Here is an 18045-nt window from a genome sequence, read left to right on the forward strand (position 1 = left end):
GCGTAATAAATATCTAAATTGAACAACCATGGCCTCACATTCTCGGCGCGCGAGGGGTGGGGGCGGATATACTGCAACTAGTCTCACCATTTCAGGTATCAATCTCTCTGAAAGAGCTCGAGCTCGTTGGACTCCAGAGTCGTTTCATATTGCTTGGATTTGTTTCCAGGTGAAATCGGAATTGCTCTGCTTCTCTATCCTTGACCTAATTTAGAGCTGTTGAACCATTTTTTAATGCATGTTTACCTTTAATCGTATGAAATACTCATATGAGCTTTGATTGGATTGTGCGGCTTTCGTTAGTTCTTGTGTTTGATATTGAAATATACTGGAATTTGCCTGAATTGACTGTCATACAATGAACATATACCCAGGTTCAAGAAAGGGATTGTTCTCTGTGAAAATGTGCTTATATTTTTGTTGGCTACGTTCCCAGAGTTGATTTGGGAAACGGAGGCTTTCATTTATATAAACTTTGATACTCTTTCTGAGATACAAATTAAGTTTTTCTATTTGGGAAATTTGTTTCTTGCAATTATGAATCCCTCCCCGTAACGATCCAACCTCATTGCTAGCAGCTACGGTACTATTTGGGTTTTCCCTTTCGAACTTCCCTCAAGATTTAAAAACACACCCTTATAAAGAATGTTAGGGAGAGGTTTCCACACCCTTATAAAGAATGTTTCGTTCTCCTCCCCAACCGATGTGTGATCTCACAATCCACCCCCCTTTTGGTCTCATCGTTCTCGTTGGCACTCGTTCCCTTCTCTAATCGATGTTAGACCCCCCAATCCACTTCCTTTGGGCCTAGTGTCCTTACTGGCACATTGCCTTGTTAACACCCCTTCGAGGCTCATCGTCCTTGCGGGCACACCTGCTCGGTATCTGACTCTAATATCATTTGTAACAGCTCAACCCCACTGCTAGTAGATATTGTCCTATTTGGACTTTCCCTTTCGGGTTCCCCCACAAAGTTTTTAAAACGCGTCTTCTAGAGAGAAGTTTCCACGCTCTTATATAAGAATGTTTTGTACTCTTTGATGTGCTCCTAATCCATTTAGTTTCTTTCTAAGTTTTGTACAATCACAGACTGATCCCTTAGTTCTTATCAATATCGTATATAATCTAAGCTCCTTCATTCCTTCTTCAATGTTTTAAAACTAGAGGAAGGTTGTGATTTAGTGTTAACTATCTAATGTTTTTAACTACGATCTTAGTTTATATATTTCTTGATGTTTCAGCAAGCTGGCCTTCTGAGTAAAGATTAACGAATACGAAAGAAAGATCATGTCTGGTTTGATTGAAGGACTCCCTGATGCAATTTCCATAAGATGTCTTGCTTTTGTTCCATATTATCTCCACCCCAAGTTGGAACTCGTTTCTCGCTCTTGGAAAGCAGCTATTCGTAGCACCGAACTGTTTAGAGCTCGACAGGAAGTTGGTTCGTCCGAGGATTTACTATGTGTGTGTTCTTATGATCCAAATAATACATGGAAGCTTTATGACCCTCTTCAGAACCTTTGGATGACCCTCCCTGAACTTCCATCTAAAATAAAGCACCTTGCGAATTTTGGTGTTGTCTCCACTTCTCAAAAGCTGTTTGTTCTCGGTGGCCGTGGCGATGCTGTTGATCCAGTGACCGGTGACCGTGAGGAGACCTCTTCAACCAACGAGGTCTGGTCATTTGACCCTGTAACTCGAATGTGGTCCATGCGAGCACCAATGCTCGTACCACGTTCTATGTTTGCCTGCTGTGTTGTGGATGGGAAAATTGTAGTAGCAGGTGGCTTCACCAGCTTATCAAAATCAACTTCTCAGGCAGAAATGTATGACATTGAGAAGGATGTTTGGATTCCATTACCTGATCTACTTCACACCCGTGATTCAACCTGCATTGGCCTGATGATTGGAGGAAAAATGCACATTATGTACGGAGGGGTCTCCACGGTGCAAGTTTTTGACAGTTTGGAGCTGAAATGGAGAGTTGAGTATTACGGCTGGCTTCCCGGCCACAAGGCTGTTGTTGGAGGTTCACTCTACACCATGAGCCAAGGACTTGTGTTCAAGCAGGAGGAACGAGGTGCGCAGGCTGTTGTTTCGGCGTCTCAGTTTGTCCAAAGGATCGGTATGGCAATGGTCGGGTTTAGAGGTGAATTGTATGTAATTGGAGGCATAGTTCGCCCCGAACGCTTCGATGGTGACCTTGTAAAACTATCTGACGTGCATGTTCTTAAGGTGAGAAATGAGAAGCCAAGTTGGTATTGTGCTGCTCCTACGAGCCGATGCTCTGGGACTATTCTTGGTTGCACGGTTTTAAGAATATAGGATTTAAATGCTAGTTTAAACATATGAACTATCCTTGAGTTGATGACACTTTTACTCAATAAATTGAATCTGCAATTGTTTTATTTAGACTTTTTAGTTGAGAATATGTCTTAAACATATGAACTATTCTTAAGTTGATATCTATTTTTACTCTATCATTTCTTATCTACTCTAACACCAAAAAAAAAAAATATATATATATATATAAACAAAAATTAAAATTGAGTGCCTTATCTTTCTTATATAATTTATAATTCATCAAACAATTAGAAAAATTTAGGAAGAGACAAATATTTGAAAAAAAAATTATTAAATATTTTTTAAGATGGTTTTTCAAATGAAAATTAATCAGATAAATGATTTTTGGAGAGAGAATGGAAGATCGTGCATTCGTGGGGATAAATTTGAGGTATAATGCGAGGGTATTTTCACGATTTTGTTGTTTGAAATACTGCAATTTTCCGCCAATTTTCTCACGAGAACCCTAAAATTTATCCCAAACGCCCTAATCTTCTTAGTTTCAGTTCACCGGAAGAATGGAAGAAACGCCGGTAGAAGGAGATACTAAAAAAGATGTTGAGATTGCTCCGGCCTTAATTGCAGTTCATCCAGCCGAGAAATCTGTTGCCGTCGCCGTTGGGTCCGACCTACGTGTATTCGACCTTGTGTGAGTTTTTTCGGCTCCATTAATTTTTATCTTCTATAAACTTGGATTGATGTTACAATACGACTATAGTCACTCTCTTTGTACTAATTTGTTTAAAATTAAAATCCCATCTGTATTCACCTTTGTAGCCCTGTTGAATTGCTTGCTCGTATGTTGATGGATTGTTTTGAGTTAACTGCAGAGATAATTGTCCGGTTTCTTTGATTGATGAATCCGGGGGATCATATCATAAAGACTCCATTAGAACGATTTGTTACGGTTCGAATGGGCAGCTCTTTGTATCTGCTGGTGATGATAAGACTGTTAAGATTTGGTCGACCGAGTCTTGGCGCTGTATTTATAATGTGTAAGTTTTATTTTTCTTTTTCTCCTGTCCCTTTTTCTAGGTGATTTATTTCGAGGATGTTCATTGGCCATGGATTTGTGAACTGATTGATGTATTTAGGCGTTTTCACGTGCATATTTGCTTTATGAGTTGGTACACGCGGACCAGTGGCTTAAATATTGCGCAAATTTGGTTATTTTTTGTGGTTTTAATACGTGTAGTAGCTACTGGATTATCTGGAAAAATTGTAACACCAGCTGCATGCTTTTGTCGATTGGTTTTCTTTGTGTACACTGAAGCTTTCATAATTCTCCTGACAGGGGTTCTGAAAAACGAGTGAGTGCAGCTGCCATTAGCCCTAATGGTATGCATGTTTGTTTTGCTGACAAGTTTGGGGTTATCTGGGTTGTGGATCTTGATGGAGGGGTTGATGGAAATCAACCTCTGGTCAACAAGAAGGCAGTGTCATTGCTTTCACATTATTGCAGTATAATCACTAGCTTAGTAAGCATTCTCTCTTAGCCATCCTTTTCTTTCACATTATTGCGTTTTCTGCAAAGTGGCTTCAAAGGAACATCACCCTTTCTTGATTTATAATTAGCTTCCGTAATTAAAGATTCATGGCCAACGAATGGGGGTGAGGATTGTTTTGAAGTTACTTTGAAATTTTACATTTGAACATTGAGTGACTTCTATGTGAAGAACCAGGGATTTCGATTCTCTTTGATACATATGTTTGAGCATAACGTGAGGATTTTGTATAATTGATTTTTTGGGGATCCGTTGGTTTGCTTATGCATTTAGTTTGTTTATCGTGATTGCCAATCTATTTTGTTTTGGAACAGATATTTTTGTACTTATATTCCTCATGAAATTTTCTGTTCTATTCAAAAGCCAAAAGAACTAATGTTGGATGAGGTTGATTCATATAATGCTGTAAGATATTTGTAATGGTGGGAAATGTTTCTGCTGTTTTTCTGTTTCTACAGTTTTCATGCAGTTAATTACGCAATTAATATCTTTATGGTTGCAGGAATTCTCACTGGATGGCCGGTTCTTAGTTAGTGCAGACCGTGATTTTAAAATTCGGGTAGTCATTCTCTCCTCATTAGTTATGAGAGTAACTCATAGAAATTCATGTTTTTTAAAACGGTGTTGCTTTTGTTGAAGGTTACTACGTTCCCCACAAAACCTGTGAATGAAGCTCATGAGATTCAAAGTTTTTGTCTTGGTCATACGGAGTGAGTTTCCATGATCTAAATCTAATATATGAAAAGATATAGGTGGATGGTCAGTAGTGGTGGCACTTTTAAGCGATATTTCCTTCGATTTTGATTCATATATTTATTCCATGTGTCTTTTCTAGTTTCGTATCCTGCATAGCCTTCATTTCGAAGCTGGAATGCCCACATGGGTTTCTTATATCTGGAAGCGGCGATTCAACTGTAAGACAGTCTCATATGAACTCCTAGTTTGCTTTTGGTGCAATATGTGAAATACAATCATATTTTGTGGCCTTTTCAGGTACGTTTATGGGATATTCTATCTGGATCACTCCTGGCCACTTGCGAGATTGGAGATAAGGTGTTATCGTTGTTCTGAGCTTATTTTGGACGTCTAAACTTCCACTCAATAGTTTTCAAAAAGTGAAACTAATGAATTCTACATTGAGTAATACTAGGTTCTCTCAGAATTATTACCCTGATTAATGAACACCAAAAATGCTAGGACAAATACTAGGTTCTCTCAGAATTATTACCCTGATTAATGAACACCAAAAATGCTAGGACAACATACTTGTTTACTTAGACAAGTGTTTATTGTATCCCATATTAAGATTGATGTAAAATATCTTTGGAGTGTTCAAGTCTCACTCTTCTGTAACCAGAAGAGTTAAGTAAACTGTGCATCCTTCCCTTTTGTGGTATGGATCTTGATCTCCTGGTTCACAATTTGATTTCTCTCACTAACTTACTGAAGGTAGAACTCCTTGAGTCTAAAGAAAGAGAGGGCTGCCATTCAGCTGTCACAAGTATCTGCACGATTGCCGATGGTACCCTTGTTGCAGTGGCAATTCAAAGGCAATTTTCCCATCTATGCTCTTTTCTCTTCTTTGGTGGAGTCTTACCATTGAATTTTTTACCTAATTTACGTTATCATTTTTCTTTGTAGCTTGCATGGAATTATTTTGCTAAACTGTGACCTGTCAAATCATTCTCTATCTGTAGTCAAGGTAATGACTCGGGAGCAACCTCAATGGTTATTGTGACTGGGTTCTCCAGATTAATGTTTTACAAACTTCTGTTTGTGAGCATCTGAGTGTATTTATCTCCTTGTTTCAAGCTATAGTTTATTTGTTATAATTTTGATACTTCAGGTGGTTTCTATAAGTGAGGAGACATTCATCCCAACTAGCCTATCGTCCAGTTGCTCGACTAGATACCTATGGATGGTAACCGGTGTCTCCGGTTTGCACAATTTGGGGCACTCCTCTCTGGTCCGTGTCAAGGTCATCAGTGGTTTCAACAAGGACAATCCGAATTCCACTGAGAACGAGTTATCCATACTGGAAGATGATGCAATACCCGGGGGAGAGAAGCTGCTTGAAAAATTGCAGGGAGGAGTGACATTCGACGAAAAAGTGTTCTTGGCAGCTGCCGAAGCTGTTAAAACTGCGATGAGCAATCTGTTGACTAAGAAACAGTACTCGACAGAGAAGCGGGACTTCCGAAAGAGAACAAGAAATGATAGGAAGCTTAAACAAGGATGAGTATCACATCAGCAGCAACAGTAGCCCGTTTCATGTAAAATTAGTTCTTTATTCAACTTTTTTGGTTTAACAGAGGCTTTTAGTTCTTAGATTATTGTGATAATGTTCTAATTTATTCTGCAAGAGAAACTTGACGTGCATTAGCCGCAGTTTTCTTGGTCAAAGCCATATCGTAATAGGAAATTAGGAAGGTAAGGTAAGTTGGTCCCCTCAATTATTTTGTTGAAGAACATGGGCAATGGCCAAAATAGCCCCAATTGTCGTCGGCCTCTCTTTCTCATGGAGGAAAACTGGCCCTGGATCGATTAAGGGTTCCCTTTTTTCATCAATGGAAATTGAATTTTGATGATAGATGAGTTGAAATTTGTTTGTTATATGTCTTCAGGAGGTGCACTTGAATCTCAGCCAGCAGCCGGAGGGACACCAATTTGAAGGGTGGCAGGTATGTAATAATTAGCTTAAATTTATGTAAGGATTTAGAGCAATTGTGTTGGAATTTAGTGGGATTTAAAATCCATCAGCATCAAATGTCAATAATTGAGGGAATATTAAAATAGAAGGGTGGTGGGTGCAGTTGAAAGAGAAGAGGACAAGCAAGCAATCTTCATCCTGTATTTGTTTATTTATTCATACTATACCTTCTAGTGAGTCATAAGCAAGCACGTCGTTTGCTTCATCACATTGAAACTAAACTACTCTCCACAATTACGTAGTCTTGTTAAATTCTGCTGCTCCCCCACATTACTGTATGTTTTAACTTGATTTGGTGGATCATTGGGACCATTAGCAAAAGTCAGAGAACCTAGAGTAGACGAGTCTAATTCATGATAATGTAAGGTTCGTTTGGACTGATATTTTAAGTGTTTGAAAAAGTTTTCGAGCCCCTTAGTATCCTATAAATTTTCTGGGCAACTAAATGTAGTTAGAGTCGAATAGTTGTTAAGGGTTTGTTGACAGTAGCATTGTGAGATCCCATATTGGTTGAGAAGGAGAACAAAACTTTCTTTATAAGGGTGTGGAAACCTCTCACTATTTGACGCGTTTTAAAACTTTAGGAAAAGTTCGGAATGGAGAGCTAAAAAAGGACAATATTTATTAGCGGATTGTTAGAAGTATCATTTAGTGATTGGTTTTGAAATGAAATTTCACATAAACTTCGACTACCCAATCCAATCAAGTATTTGATCTCATCTTATAACAGCAGCAGCTCAAATTCATTGTTAGTAGATATTGTTCGTTTTAACTCGTTATGTGTTGTCGTCAGTCTCACATTTTTAAAACATGTCTACTATGAAGAAGGTTAGTCTCACTCTGACTAATATATTGCTCCGTCTGTCTAAAGTAAACAATATCTAGTAGGTTGTTATAGGTCCGAGACTAAAGAAGGAAGGAAGGAGGGTTATTGGTTGGTTGAGTTATCTTATTCCAAAAATATAATATTAGAAAGTTGGAGTCATCCAAACCTATAAGTGCGTGCCTTTCATTCATTTCTAGGTTTCTGTGTTTTGCACAAGCCGTGTCAGATCAAAACACAAAAGATTCCAATATTTTTCATATTTATTATTATAAAATAAAACCTCTCTTTTTCTTTAATTAATTTTATTTTTTATAAACCTACTTAAATTATAAATTTAGTCTAAATTATAAAAAATAAAAACCCACCGACACAAAATTATCCATATTCTTTTATTTTTGATAAATGATTATTAAATTATTAATTGTTGTAGTGAGTTACGATCTAAATTTGTATTTAATGTTTGTAAATCTGAATTTAAATAAAAAAAAATTAAAAATGATTTATAGTACAAAAGTAAACTAAACGTTTATAAAAGTACTTTTTGTAATTTAACTAAATTTGTATGTTGTCCCAACCCAAACAGATTTAATTCGAAAGTGGGAGAGAGAGAGTCAGGATAAGGCTTCACGTGAACTAAGCATGAGAATAAACTGACACACTACACGACAAAACCCCCCACCATAAAAGATAAGAAAAAAAAAACTAAAATTAAAAGAGAAAATATTTTTTTTATTCTATTAAATTTGAGAAATATCTTAATTAATTACTTGAGTATAGTTTAATTAATTATTGGTCGTGAATGATAAGAGTGGGGAGACGAACAAAAAAAAATATATATTATTCTATTTTCACGTAATGCATAATTAATTATGATTATTGTTAATTTACGCACGTCACACATTTGTACATAGTTCTATATGATAAACCACGGCCTGCCTACCATATGACTAGGTGGAGTTGGCCCCTAGTTTTAGTTTTTTTTTCTTCTAAATTTATTTATGAGTTTAGTTTTGATTCGGTATATACATTTTTTAAATTTACTTTTTTACCTTCAAATTTTTAGTAGATAACGATGAAAGACATCATAATTTTTAGAATGATAATTAATGTTTTATCTATGATAAGATGAAAGCAGGTTAGAAAGGGAAAAGAAGTTGGGAAGAAGGGATAAAGGGATAAGGTTTGTTGTAATTTGAATTAGTCATAATATATTTCCACTAAGTTTATCAAATTGTTTGACAACTTTTAGAGTGAAAAAAGGAACCATTTTTGGGAACCCACTGATCTCATCTTCTTCACCTTCTTCTTCTTCTTGTAAGCTCAGCCATGGAAGCCACTGAAGTTTAGCTTCCATTTTCACAACCTGTTCTCAAATTTCCATCCAAACCCATAAACCATGCTGAGGAACAGATCCAGAGCTGTAACTGGGAAACAAGCTTTAATGGCGGATCCCCCCTTTCAATCTCCTTCTTCTTCTTCTTCATTCACAAAACCACTTAAAAATCCCATCTTTGGTTCCCCAAGATTCAGAGCTTTTGCAACAAGAACAGCTGATCACTCTGTTCTTATGAGCCCCACCTCTGTTCTTATTAGCCCCACCTCTGTTCTTGATTCCAAACCATTTTTCTCTCTTCAAAATCCCAATTACCCAAACAAACCAATTTTCCCAGGAAACAAACACAAAATTTCACGCCCAAACCCCATTGGGCTTGCTCTAATTGAGGACAAAAACGACACCAAACCCACTACGAGTCTCATTTTTAGCGCTAAACTTCGTGTCCTAATCCCTCCTCCCACCGTGGACGGCGGCGGAAGCGGCGGCTCTGGGTTGATGACGGTGAAGGAGATGGAGGTGTGTGAGGAGTATACCTGTGTTAGACGACATGGGCCTAATGCAAAAACCACTCATATTTTTGATAACTTTGTGGTCAAAAGCTTAGTTGATTATGATTCTCCGAAGAAGAAAAATAACGAGTTTCTTAGCTATTGTTTCACTTGCAAGAACCATCTTCACCACACCAATGATATCTATATTTACAGGTACCATATTATATTTATATTTGATCTTTTTTTCTTATTTTTTAAATTTATTGTAAATAAATAGAATTAATTTCAAGGGTGAAATAATAATCCGCCATTGTTGGTTGCAGAGGTGAGAAAGCTTTTTGCAGCCATGAATGTCGCAACCAAGAAATGCTGTTGGATGAACAACAGGAGGATTCATGTTGATCATCATATTTTTCATAAAATTCATGCAAAATTTTACTCTTTTTTTGGTCTTTTTTGCTCTTTTTTGCTCTCATGCAGATAGAGATAAGAGAGAGAAGTGTTTGTAGAGAGAGACAGAAATTTTCATAAAAAATATATGTTCACTAATATCCTTGCTGCTTTGGCTTTTACTAAAAACTTTATTTAAAAAAAATAATAAATTTTATTATATAATTATTATTTTTAAAATAATTCATAATGTGGAATTGAAGACAAGCCTAACTTTTCACTATTTCACTTTAATTATTATGCAGATGTGTATGTATGTATCATGTGTATGTATGTATCACTTTAATGATTATGCATAAATTTGATATGATCCAGACATTTAGTTGTACTAGTTATAACACGATCTTGTCCCTGTTTAGAATAATTCAAGTCAAATATAATTATTTTTTGAGTTTTTAAGATCGAATTACTAAAAATAAATGTGCACAAATAAATAGTAATTATCAACTATTTTAATTTTTTTTTTAATTTATTATATTATTCTGATTATTTTTTTAATATGGTTTTAGTTAATTTTTTTTATTTCAATTTACTCGAATGAATTTAAATTATAAAATATATATTTAATATGGTAATTATATGAGTTTTGACAAAAGCATACAAACCAATTGGAAATATTAAAATCATAAAGATCAAATAGTTTCTAAATTATTATTATTATTATTGGATTTTTTTTAGAAATTACTATATTAAAAATAATTGTTTTTTTAAAAGAAAATATTGTAAAAATTGAAATAAAATATTATAAAAATTAGCAGAAAATTTACTATGAATATAACAAATTAATATTTAGGTTGATAAAAATCAACCATATCTAATTAATGAATTATTAAGAAGATGATATATATTAAACTATTTTTTTAAAAATAATATTTTTAATTAAAAAAAATAAATATAAAATTTACAAATCTTATAGAAAATGTAACTATTTATTATGGTATTATTGGTAGTTGGTATTAACTAATTTAAAATTAATTAAAGGAAACTTAACCTCATATGAAACCAAATCATAGACAAATTAATAATTTAAGTAAAATATTAATTAATCATTAACTTGTTTTATTTTTTAATATATTTATTTTTGGTGCACATGGTACAATAAATGTGAGGTTTTGAGATTTGAACCAAAGTCTATATTAATATTTTTTTTAAATTATATTTAAAATTAGTAAGTAAATAAATTATAAATCTATATATTATTTTTTTTCCTTTTTATAGATTAAAAAAAATCAATTATTATCTAATATATTTATACTAAAGTAAAAAATAAAAAAATAAAAAATAAAAAAAAAGTTTTTTTTTTTTTTTTAATTCTGTTTGGAAATGAGTGAAAAGGGAAAAAGGAGTCTCCCACTATCAATTGTCGATTCCTTGTCTCTTTCTTCCTTTTTATTCCAAAATTAATTAATAAAAAGCCAAAAATCTCAACCTCCACCATCATTTATTTATTTATTTATTTTTATTATTATTATTTTTTTTTTTTTTTGCATAAGAATTATCATTTTTAGGTATAACTTGTTGGGAGTAATATGGATATATTAAGTATTTTTTTTTTGACCTAATTCGCTCAACCGAGTAAACGAAGATGATCCACTAAATTTAATGAACAAAATAGGTGAGAGAGTTGGAAGTAAGGAGGTTCTCGACTAAGTATTGAAGATGAATCATCCCATATGAATGAATGACACGTATTTTTCTTAGAAATTATAATGATAAATCAATAATTAAGCTTAAAGTCTTATGGTATGTAAATGATTCGTTTGATCTCGACTTTGCTTGATTCTAGCTTGATCTAATGAGACTTGGTAAAAATTTGTGGCTTTTGAATTATGTATATATGGACTCTTAATTAAATATAGTGAATGCATTTTATTAAGATTTAATGCATTTTATTAAGATTGAATGTGTATACTTGTGTGGTGGACCCTTCAATTATTCTTCAATTATTCATATGATGAGTTGTAATACATTAAAAAGAAGATCAAGGAAAAGAGACCAAAAATTTTGGTCGGTCGTATTTGCGATCATATTAAATGATCAGATAGCTTAGTTAAAATTTAGAGGGTTTGGTATCTACTCTAAAATTTAATTTGCCAAAACTAAACATAACTTTTGTTTGTTTAGATATAATAACAACTCAAACCCACCGCCAACATTGTCCTATTTGGCTTAAGGCTTTTTCTTATGAGATTTTCCTTACGATTTTCCAACTGAGTTAGTTACATAGATATTTCCACTCTTATAAAGAATATTTCGTTCCCCTCTCCAACGGATGTGAGATCACACAATCCATTACACAATCCACCCCTTTTGGGGCTAGCATCCTTGCTGTACTTGTTCCCCTCTCCAATCAATGTGAGATCTCACAAACCACTCTCATTCAGAGCTCAACATCCTCACTGACATACCACCCTAGCAGATGCATTTTTAAAACTTGGAGGGTAAGCCGATAAGAAGAGCCTAAAGAAGACAATATCTACTAGTCTGGGCTTGGGCTATTACAAGATATGTCTCTAATTAAGAGGCCAAAGATTTTAGTCCTCCCCGTTCACATGTTTCAAAACTCAAAGAACATAGTGACAAATACCTATTTGAGTCGATCCAAAATTTTCAGTTCTCTTGAAATGCAACCCTGTCCAAACTGAAAAAGATCTAACTTTGGATCGAGTAATATAAAATAGTGTTAAAATTCATTTAAAAATGCAAGAATTCAAAGGGAAGGATTTGGCCTAAAAGTTGGAATTCAAGAAGAAATTCACCTTAAAAAAAAGGCTCAATGGAATCAACCGACTCCAAGCAGATGAAGTTTATCAGTAGAAAGTATAAACAAACAGGGTAGTGTATAGAGAATCTTGAAGGAATCGAAAAGAAACCTCGAATTTCTCTAAGCTACATTTCATTTACAAGCCTAAATCTGAGGTCTCAAAGTGTAAAATGAACAAGAAGATTAAGTAAGAAGATAAGAGTTCAGAATTTACATCTTCTTTTCTAACAAGTTTGAGGTAGCTGGATTCCTTGCTGCTCTACCCCTGTTCAGTGCTTCAATCAAGCTCTATATCTAAGCAACTCTTCGCAGGTTCAAGAAGCTTGATTGAATAAAGCTGTGAATATCACCATCAGCAACAAATCCCACTTCTCAAAAACTTAAAAGAGAATCAAATTTCTATATCCTACCCACGATTTTTCATTATATTTAGTGAGCTTGATGCTCACTGGAAAACATCATTCATTCATTCAGAGTCAATATCAAGGTTAAGGATTCGTCTAAGTGTTCTTGTTGCAGAATCAGCACCATGGAATGGCTCTAGTTTAGAAGGATGAGTATAGCGGCCCCGGGTTGGGTGGATTTTTTCAACTGATTCCGCAGCTGAATTGGTGTGCAAATCGAGTGACACAGTTCTGTTTCCTGGCATTGAAAATTTGGGCATTGGCAGTGAATTTGCCGGGGGTGAATTTGAGTAAGTCGGTCCAGCCCAAAGCTCAGGAAAGGATAACCTCTCATAACAGCAATGTTCATCGAATTCATTGCTCTCTCTTCGACAAATTTCCCCATTAATTGAAATTAGGGCACTTCTCGATATTGTTGAAATCGGCGTGCAGTTATAATCGGCGGAGGGGGGCGGTGTTCTGGGGGAAGAAAAAAGATAAACAGGAATCGAAGAAATCTTCAATGGATTAGGGCGAAATTGATTTTTCCGTTTTCCTTCTTTAATCGTCAAATTCCCTAATCGATCCGATTCTAGAGTCTTGGCCAAACAGCAGAACTCATCTCTGTACTGTTCTACAATCACTAATGTTTCCATCGCAGAATCAAATTCCAACAATATTCAATTGCAAAATCAATTCAAAGAACCACAAAACACCGAAGAACATCAATTCAACGACGAACACGCGAATCCTCAATCTAAAGAAACAATAAAAACAAGAAAGAGACCAAATGCGGATTAAGAACACAGAAATCCTTCGCTAGAAACGGAGAAAAAAAGAAAACGGAAGAGATGAAACATGAACTGACCTGAAATTTGGAGAAGAAATAAATCCTCAGCGAACGATCAAATGTAAGATAGTGAAGATCAAAACAAGTGCTCTTTCTATGAGCGATTAAACTCGGAACTTGAATGAATCGGGCGGCTTGTTCTTCATCTTTCCCATCCTGGTCGGGTTTTAAGAAGCAGGACCGGGCTCGGCTTTTTATGAAGTTTACGGTATTTGTCCTTGTGTTTGACTGAATTTCCTCATCGTGGGTGGTAGGATTTGAGGGGTATCTTTGTCTTTTCCTCTGTATTTACAGTTGGAAATTTGAAATTTGAATGGTAAGTCCTTTGAAATAGAGGGAAAAATATTGTAGTGAATCCAACTATAGAATAAAGGCGCGATTTATTGCATGTTTTTTTTTTTTAAATAAATTAATTTTTCAACTAAATTCTAAAAATAAAAAATATATTTTTAAAACTATTTTTCCTAATTTCTAAAACTATTTTTTAAATATAATTTTATTTCCAACTTTGCTTGGATTCACAAAATGATTCTATAAATATTAAATTACCATAAATAAAATTATGAGAAGTGGGGAAGCTTTAAATTTGAGGACAATATTGTAATTTCAATCCTCTTTTTTAAAAATTAATACAAAATTAAATTTTTTAATATAATTTTAATCTAATCACATATTGAGATAAGAAGAATTGGATTCGATTATTCCGAAGAACCACTACAATGATATGATATTATCTTGTTATATATCGTTGTTAGTCTCGCGATTTTAAAATACATCTAATAGAGAGAGATTTCCATACTCGTATGAAAAATGCTTTGTTCTTTTCTTCGACTGATGTGAGATCTCACAATTCACCTCCTTTCGGGGTCAACGTCCTTACTGGCATACCGAAATTCTTTGTTCCATTCTCTAATCCATGTGGGATCTTACAATCCACCTCGCTTTAGGGTTCACGTCCTCGTTGACATACCGAAATATTTTGTTCCCTTCTCTAGCTGATGTGGGATTTCACCATCCTCTTCCCTTTCAAAGCCCAGTGTTGGGCTCTAACACCGTTTGTAATAGTCAAAGCATACTGTTAGCAGTTATTATCCGTTTTAGCCTGTTACGTATTGTCGTTAGCCTCATAATTTTAAACTGTATCTATTAGGGAGAGATTTTCACCAACTCTTAGAAAAGATGATTCGTTCCTCTATCGAAGTACGAAAGATAAGAAATGAGTCAGGAAGATATACACATGTTTATTGTTCATAAATTCCAAGCGTCAATTAGGCATGGTGCCATACAAACATCATTCATATCCACGTGTACGTATTTCCAACCTTTCTTTGAAACCTCCTCATTCTCCCCTCGACACCTGTAAAGCCCCTCCAATTTTTGTATTTAAATTGATTACCCATTTATTACAACAAATTTCAACCCAACCAGACAACACAAAAGACCATCAACATGAGCCAAGCACAGCCCCAAAGACCCGCTGAGGAGTATCAGGATCCCATCAAATATGGCGACGTTTTCGACGTCTCCGGCGACTTAGCTTCCAAACCCATTGCCCCTCGTGATGCTGCCACCATGCAGGCCGCCGAGAATATGCTCCTCGGCCAGACTCTACGCGGCGGCCCCGCTGCTGTTATGCAGTCCGCTGCCAACATCAACGAACGCACTGGCCTTGTCGGTCACTCCGACGTGACCGATGTTGCTCGAGACCAAGGCGTGACTGTCACTGAAACTGTCGTTGACGACCAACGAGTCATCGTTGAGTCCATTGGCAGTCAGGTAAAAATTGCTAAAAATACATTTTTATTAAGCTTTGGTAATTTTGTTTTGGATTTTTCGAAAAGGGTTTTGAGATTATTTGATTATCTTCGAAATTAGCCCATATGGGTCTCTCCCAACCATACTCTACTCGAACAAAGTACCATGAGATTTATAGCTTTTTAATAGTCTTCCCTTAATCGAAGTTTGACTTTTTTTTTGAGTCATCGAACAAAGGTATACTATTTGTTCGACACATAAGTCACTCTTGACTTCTTGACTACACCAACGTGAGTTACTCTTGACTATATCTCGACTTTGATATCATGTTAAGAATCAGACTCTCCACGACATCGTAAACTACGATACGTTAAATTTTGAGCATAAACTACGATACGTTAAATTTTGAGCATAAACTTTCGTGACTTTGCTTGGAGCTTAGATGGTGGGACAATACGTTCAACCTAACGTTCCAATGAGAACTCCCGGAGCAACGCTTGACAAGGACTCAATAACTATTGGGGAAGCCTTAGAAGCAAGTGCAATGAGCGCAGGAGACAAACCCATCGACCAAAGCGACGCAGCCGCAATCCAAGCGGCGGAGGTGAGGGCCACAGGGAAGAACGAGATAACACCCGGTAGCATAGGGGCGGAGGCGCAGTCTGCCGCCTCGCTCAACACACGAGCCATGCGGGACCAGGACAAGACAACTCTGGGCGACATTCTAACCGTAATTTTCGCATCAAAATTCAGTTGGGATCTTTCTTAAAACTCTTTAACCCATTGACACGTGTTGGTTTTCTGAAGGATGCCACTCGTAAGCTGCCGGAAGATAAGGCAGTGACGAAGGAAGATGCAGAGAGAGTGATAAGCGCAGAGATAAGGAACGACCCGACAATGACCACCACGCCCGGAGGAGTGGCGGCGTCGGTAGCGGCAGCAGCGAGGATCAACCAACAACAGGGCTAGCTTCCAAATTTGCCTCGTGTGTACTGTGTACTATATCCATAAAGTAGTTTGTTTTCGCTTGTTCTCCGCATCTCATGTCATCAAGTTTTGAGTCTTTGTATAATCAGCTTGGATTCTGGAGTTTGGTTAAATAAATAAATTAGTTAATTTAGAGAAAATATTTTTTTTATTTATTTCAAAATTGTTAATTTGTATTATTTTTTTTTTCTTTCAAGTTTTAATAGAATAAAAAAAATAATTGGTATTGTGGGTAGGATATATTATGGGCCTTCGTCCAGTGGGCCTAATTTAGTGCAGGCCCATACTTTGGTCAAATGGGGATATTGGGTAGTCAACCCAATTTAAATATAAATTATATAATTTTTAAAATTTGAATTAATTATTACCCATTTTTTAATTAATGGTTAGACTCATTTATTGATAATTTTGATTAGTTTAAGATTATTTAAACAACTTTGTGTAAAGATGTTTTTTTTTTCCAGATTCAACAAAAAGCGTACAGCTAAGAACTTAGATCTCTAATAATAATAATAATAATACCATTATCTTTTTCTGTGGTTCAATTAATTATTTAATTAATCTGCTTCCTTGCGAGCTTCTTGGCTTAATCAAACCATAATCATTTCATTTTCCCAAATACATTATGAGATTTGCATGTTCATTTACCCTCATGAACGAATAGTGACGTGGATAATTGTGAGTCGAGTAGGATTCGACGAACTAAAGGGATCTCTATGGAGAGACGGGAGAGAGATTGAAGACGTATGAAGTGACTGAGCTTTAAAGCTATACGTTGGATGTAGTTTTTAAGCCTACTCCACTTGATTCAATCGAGCTCTCAAACCAATTTACAAATCCAATTCTACTCTTCTGAAGAGTCTGATCTGATCATCATCGCTTAAACTATAACAGTTTAAGCTCACAGCCACTAGGTTTCTCTTATGAAATTTCTACATCTTATAAGGAATGTTTCGTTTCCCTCTCCAATCGATGTCGAACCTCGCACCAGCCAACACAAGATTGCAACTTGGAGAGTAGAACAATCCGAAATCAACTCTATCTGTCCCCTTTATGTAGCTGAGAATCCTTTTTACTTCCTTCAAATGTGAGGTTCTCAGTATCTCCATAAAACTGCTTATAAGTCGTGCTCAACATTCTTAACATTTTGTCATTCCGAATAAGGAAATGGACTTAGAAATAATCGCGTGGGTGCACGAAAGAATAGATACAACCATTTTATACTTTTAGTTTGGACATCAAATAATTAATTTTAATTAGTAAATATCTAACATAATTGAAACGTTTTAAAAAAATTTATAATTAAATAGATGGAATATTTAAATGAATAATTTTTTTATTTTCTTTTTTATAATTAGAACATGTGATTACAATTCTTTTTTTATTGAGAAGTTATATTTCAAGCGATTTCTAGGAAATTCATTATTGTTATGATTTATTCGAAATAAAATGAGAGATTTTGGTTTAATATATATATATATATATATATATATTAAATAAGTTTTTCAAGAAATTTATTATAATATGTGGATTTTAACAAAAACATAATGAGATTTTGTTTGATAATGTATAGTTTTTTTTTTTTTTTTTTTTTTTTTTTTTTTTTTTTTTTTTTTTTTTTTTTTTTTTTTTTTTTTTTTTTTTT

General features: G+C 35.0%; 5 protein-coding genes across 7 annotated transcripts; 4 read left to right on the plus strand and 1 right to left on the minus strand.

Annotated features, from left to right (window-relative positions):
• The first annotated feature begins 5 nt into the window (after positions 1–5).
• Positions 6–2369, plus strand: LOC111488452 (F-box/kelch-repeat protein SKIP30-like). 2 transcript variants are annotated; one of them, XM_023136192.1, is made up of 2 exons: positions 6–95; positions 1242–2369. In XM_023136192.1, exon 2 carries the CDS (start codon positions 1288–1290, stop codon positions 2323–2325), a length of 1038 nt encoding a protein of 345 aa, XP_022991960.1. In that variant the 5' UTR covers positions 6–95; positions 1242–1287; the 3' UTR covers positions 2326–2369. The 2 variants fall into 2 exon arrangements, with proteins under 2 accessions (XP_022991960.1, XP_022991959.1); XM_023136191.1 differs by having other exon boundaries at positions 39–169.
• A 388-nt stretch (positions 2370–2757) lies between these two features.
• Positions 2758–6844, plus strand: LOC111488451 (tRNA (guanine-N(7)-)-methyltransferase non-catalytic subunit wdr4). Of its 2 annotated transcripts, XM_023136190.1 has the most exons (11): positions 2758–2992; positions 3174–3338; positions 3638–3821; positions 4351–4407; positions 4488–4558; positions 4684–4762; positions 4842–4901; positions 5298–5398; positions 5490–5550; positions 5695–6121; positions 6473–6844. In XM_023136190.1, exons 1-10 carry the CDS (start codon positions 2862–2864, stop codon positions 6085–6087), a joined length of 1302 nt encoding a protein of 433 aa, XP_022991958.1. In that variant the 5' UTR covers positions 2758–2861; the 3' UTR covers positions 6088–6121; positions 6473–6844. The 2 variants fall into 2 exon arrangements, with proteins under 2 accessions (XP_022991958.1, XP_022991957.1); XM_023136189.1 differs by lacking the exon at positions 6473–6844 and having other exon boundaries at positions 2759–2992; positions 5695–6438.
• Positions 6845–8574: 1730 nt separating this feature from the next.
• Positions 8575–9694, plus strand: LOC111488453 (protein MARD1-like). The gene is made up of 2 exons (XM_023136193.1): positions 8575–9424; positions 9535–9694. Exons 1-2 carry the CDS (start codon positions 8781–8783, stop codon positions 9611–9613), a joined length of 723 nt encoding a protein of 240 aa, XP_022991961.1. The 5' UTR covers positions 8575–8780; the 3' UTR covers positions 9614–9694.
• Positions 9695–12423: 2729 nt separating this feature from the next.
• LOC111488454 lies at positions 12424–13926 on the minus strand. Its single transcript, XM_023136194.1, has 2 exons — positions 13677–13926; positions 12424–13565 (listed from the first exon to the last, which is right to left on the minus strand). The coding sequence occupies exon 2, from the start codon at positions 13462–13464 to the stop codon at positions 12892–12894; it is 573 nt and encodes a 190-aa protein (XP_022991962.1). The 5' UTR covers positions 13465–13565; positions 13677–13926; the 3' UTR covers positions 12424–12891.
• Positions 13927–15063: 1137 nt separating this feature from the next.
• Positions 15064–16537, plus strand: LOC111488455 (late embryogenesis abundant protein D-34-like). The gene is made up of 3 exons (XM_023136195.1): positions 15064–15434; positions 15856–16143; positions 16221–16537. Exons 1-3 carry the CDS (start codon positions 15108–15110, stop codon positions 16380–16382), a joined length of 777 nt encoding a protein of 258 aa, XP_022991963.1. The 5' UTR covers positions 15064–15107; the 3' UTR covers positions 16383–16537.
• Positions 16538–18045: the final 1508 nt, after the last annotated feature.

The sequence above is a fragment of the Cucurbita maxima genome, unplaced genomic scaffold, assembly GCF_002738345.1.
Source record: "Cucurbita maxima cultivar Rimu unplaced genomic scaffold, Cmax_1.0 Cma_Scf00013, whole genome shotgun sequence".
Classification (NCBI taxonomy): Eukaryota; Viridiplantae; Streptophyta; class Magnoliopsida; order Cucurbitales; family Cucurbitaceae; genus Cucurbita; species Cucurbita maxima.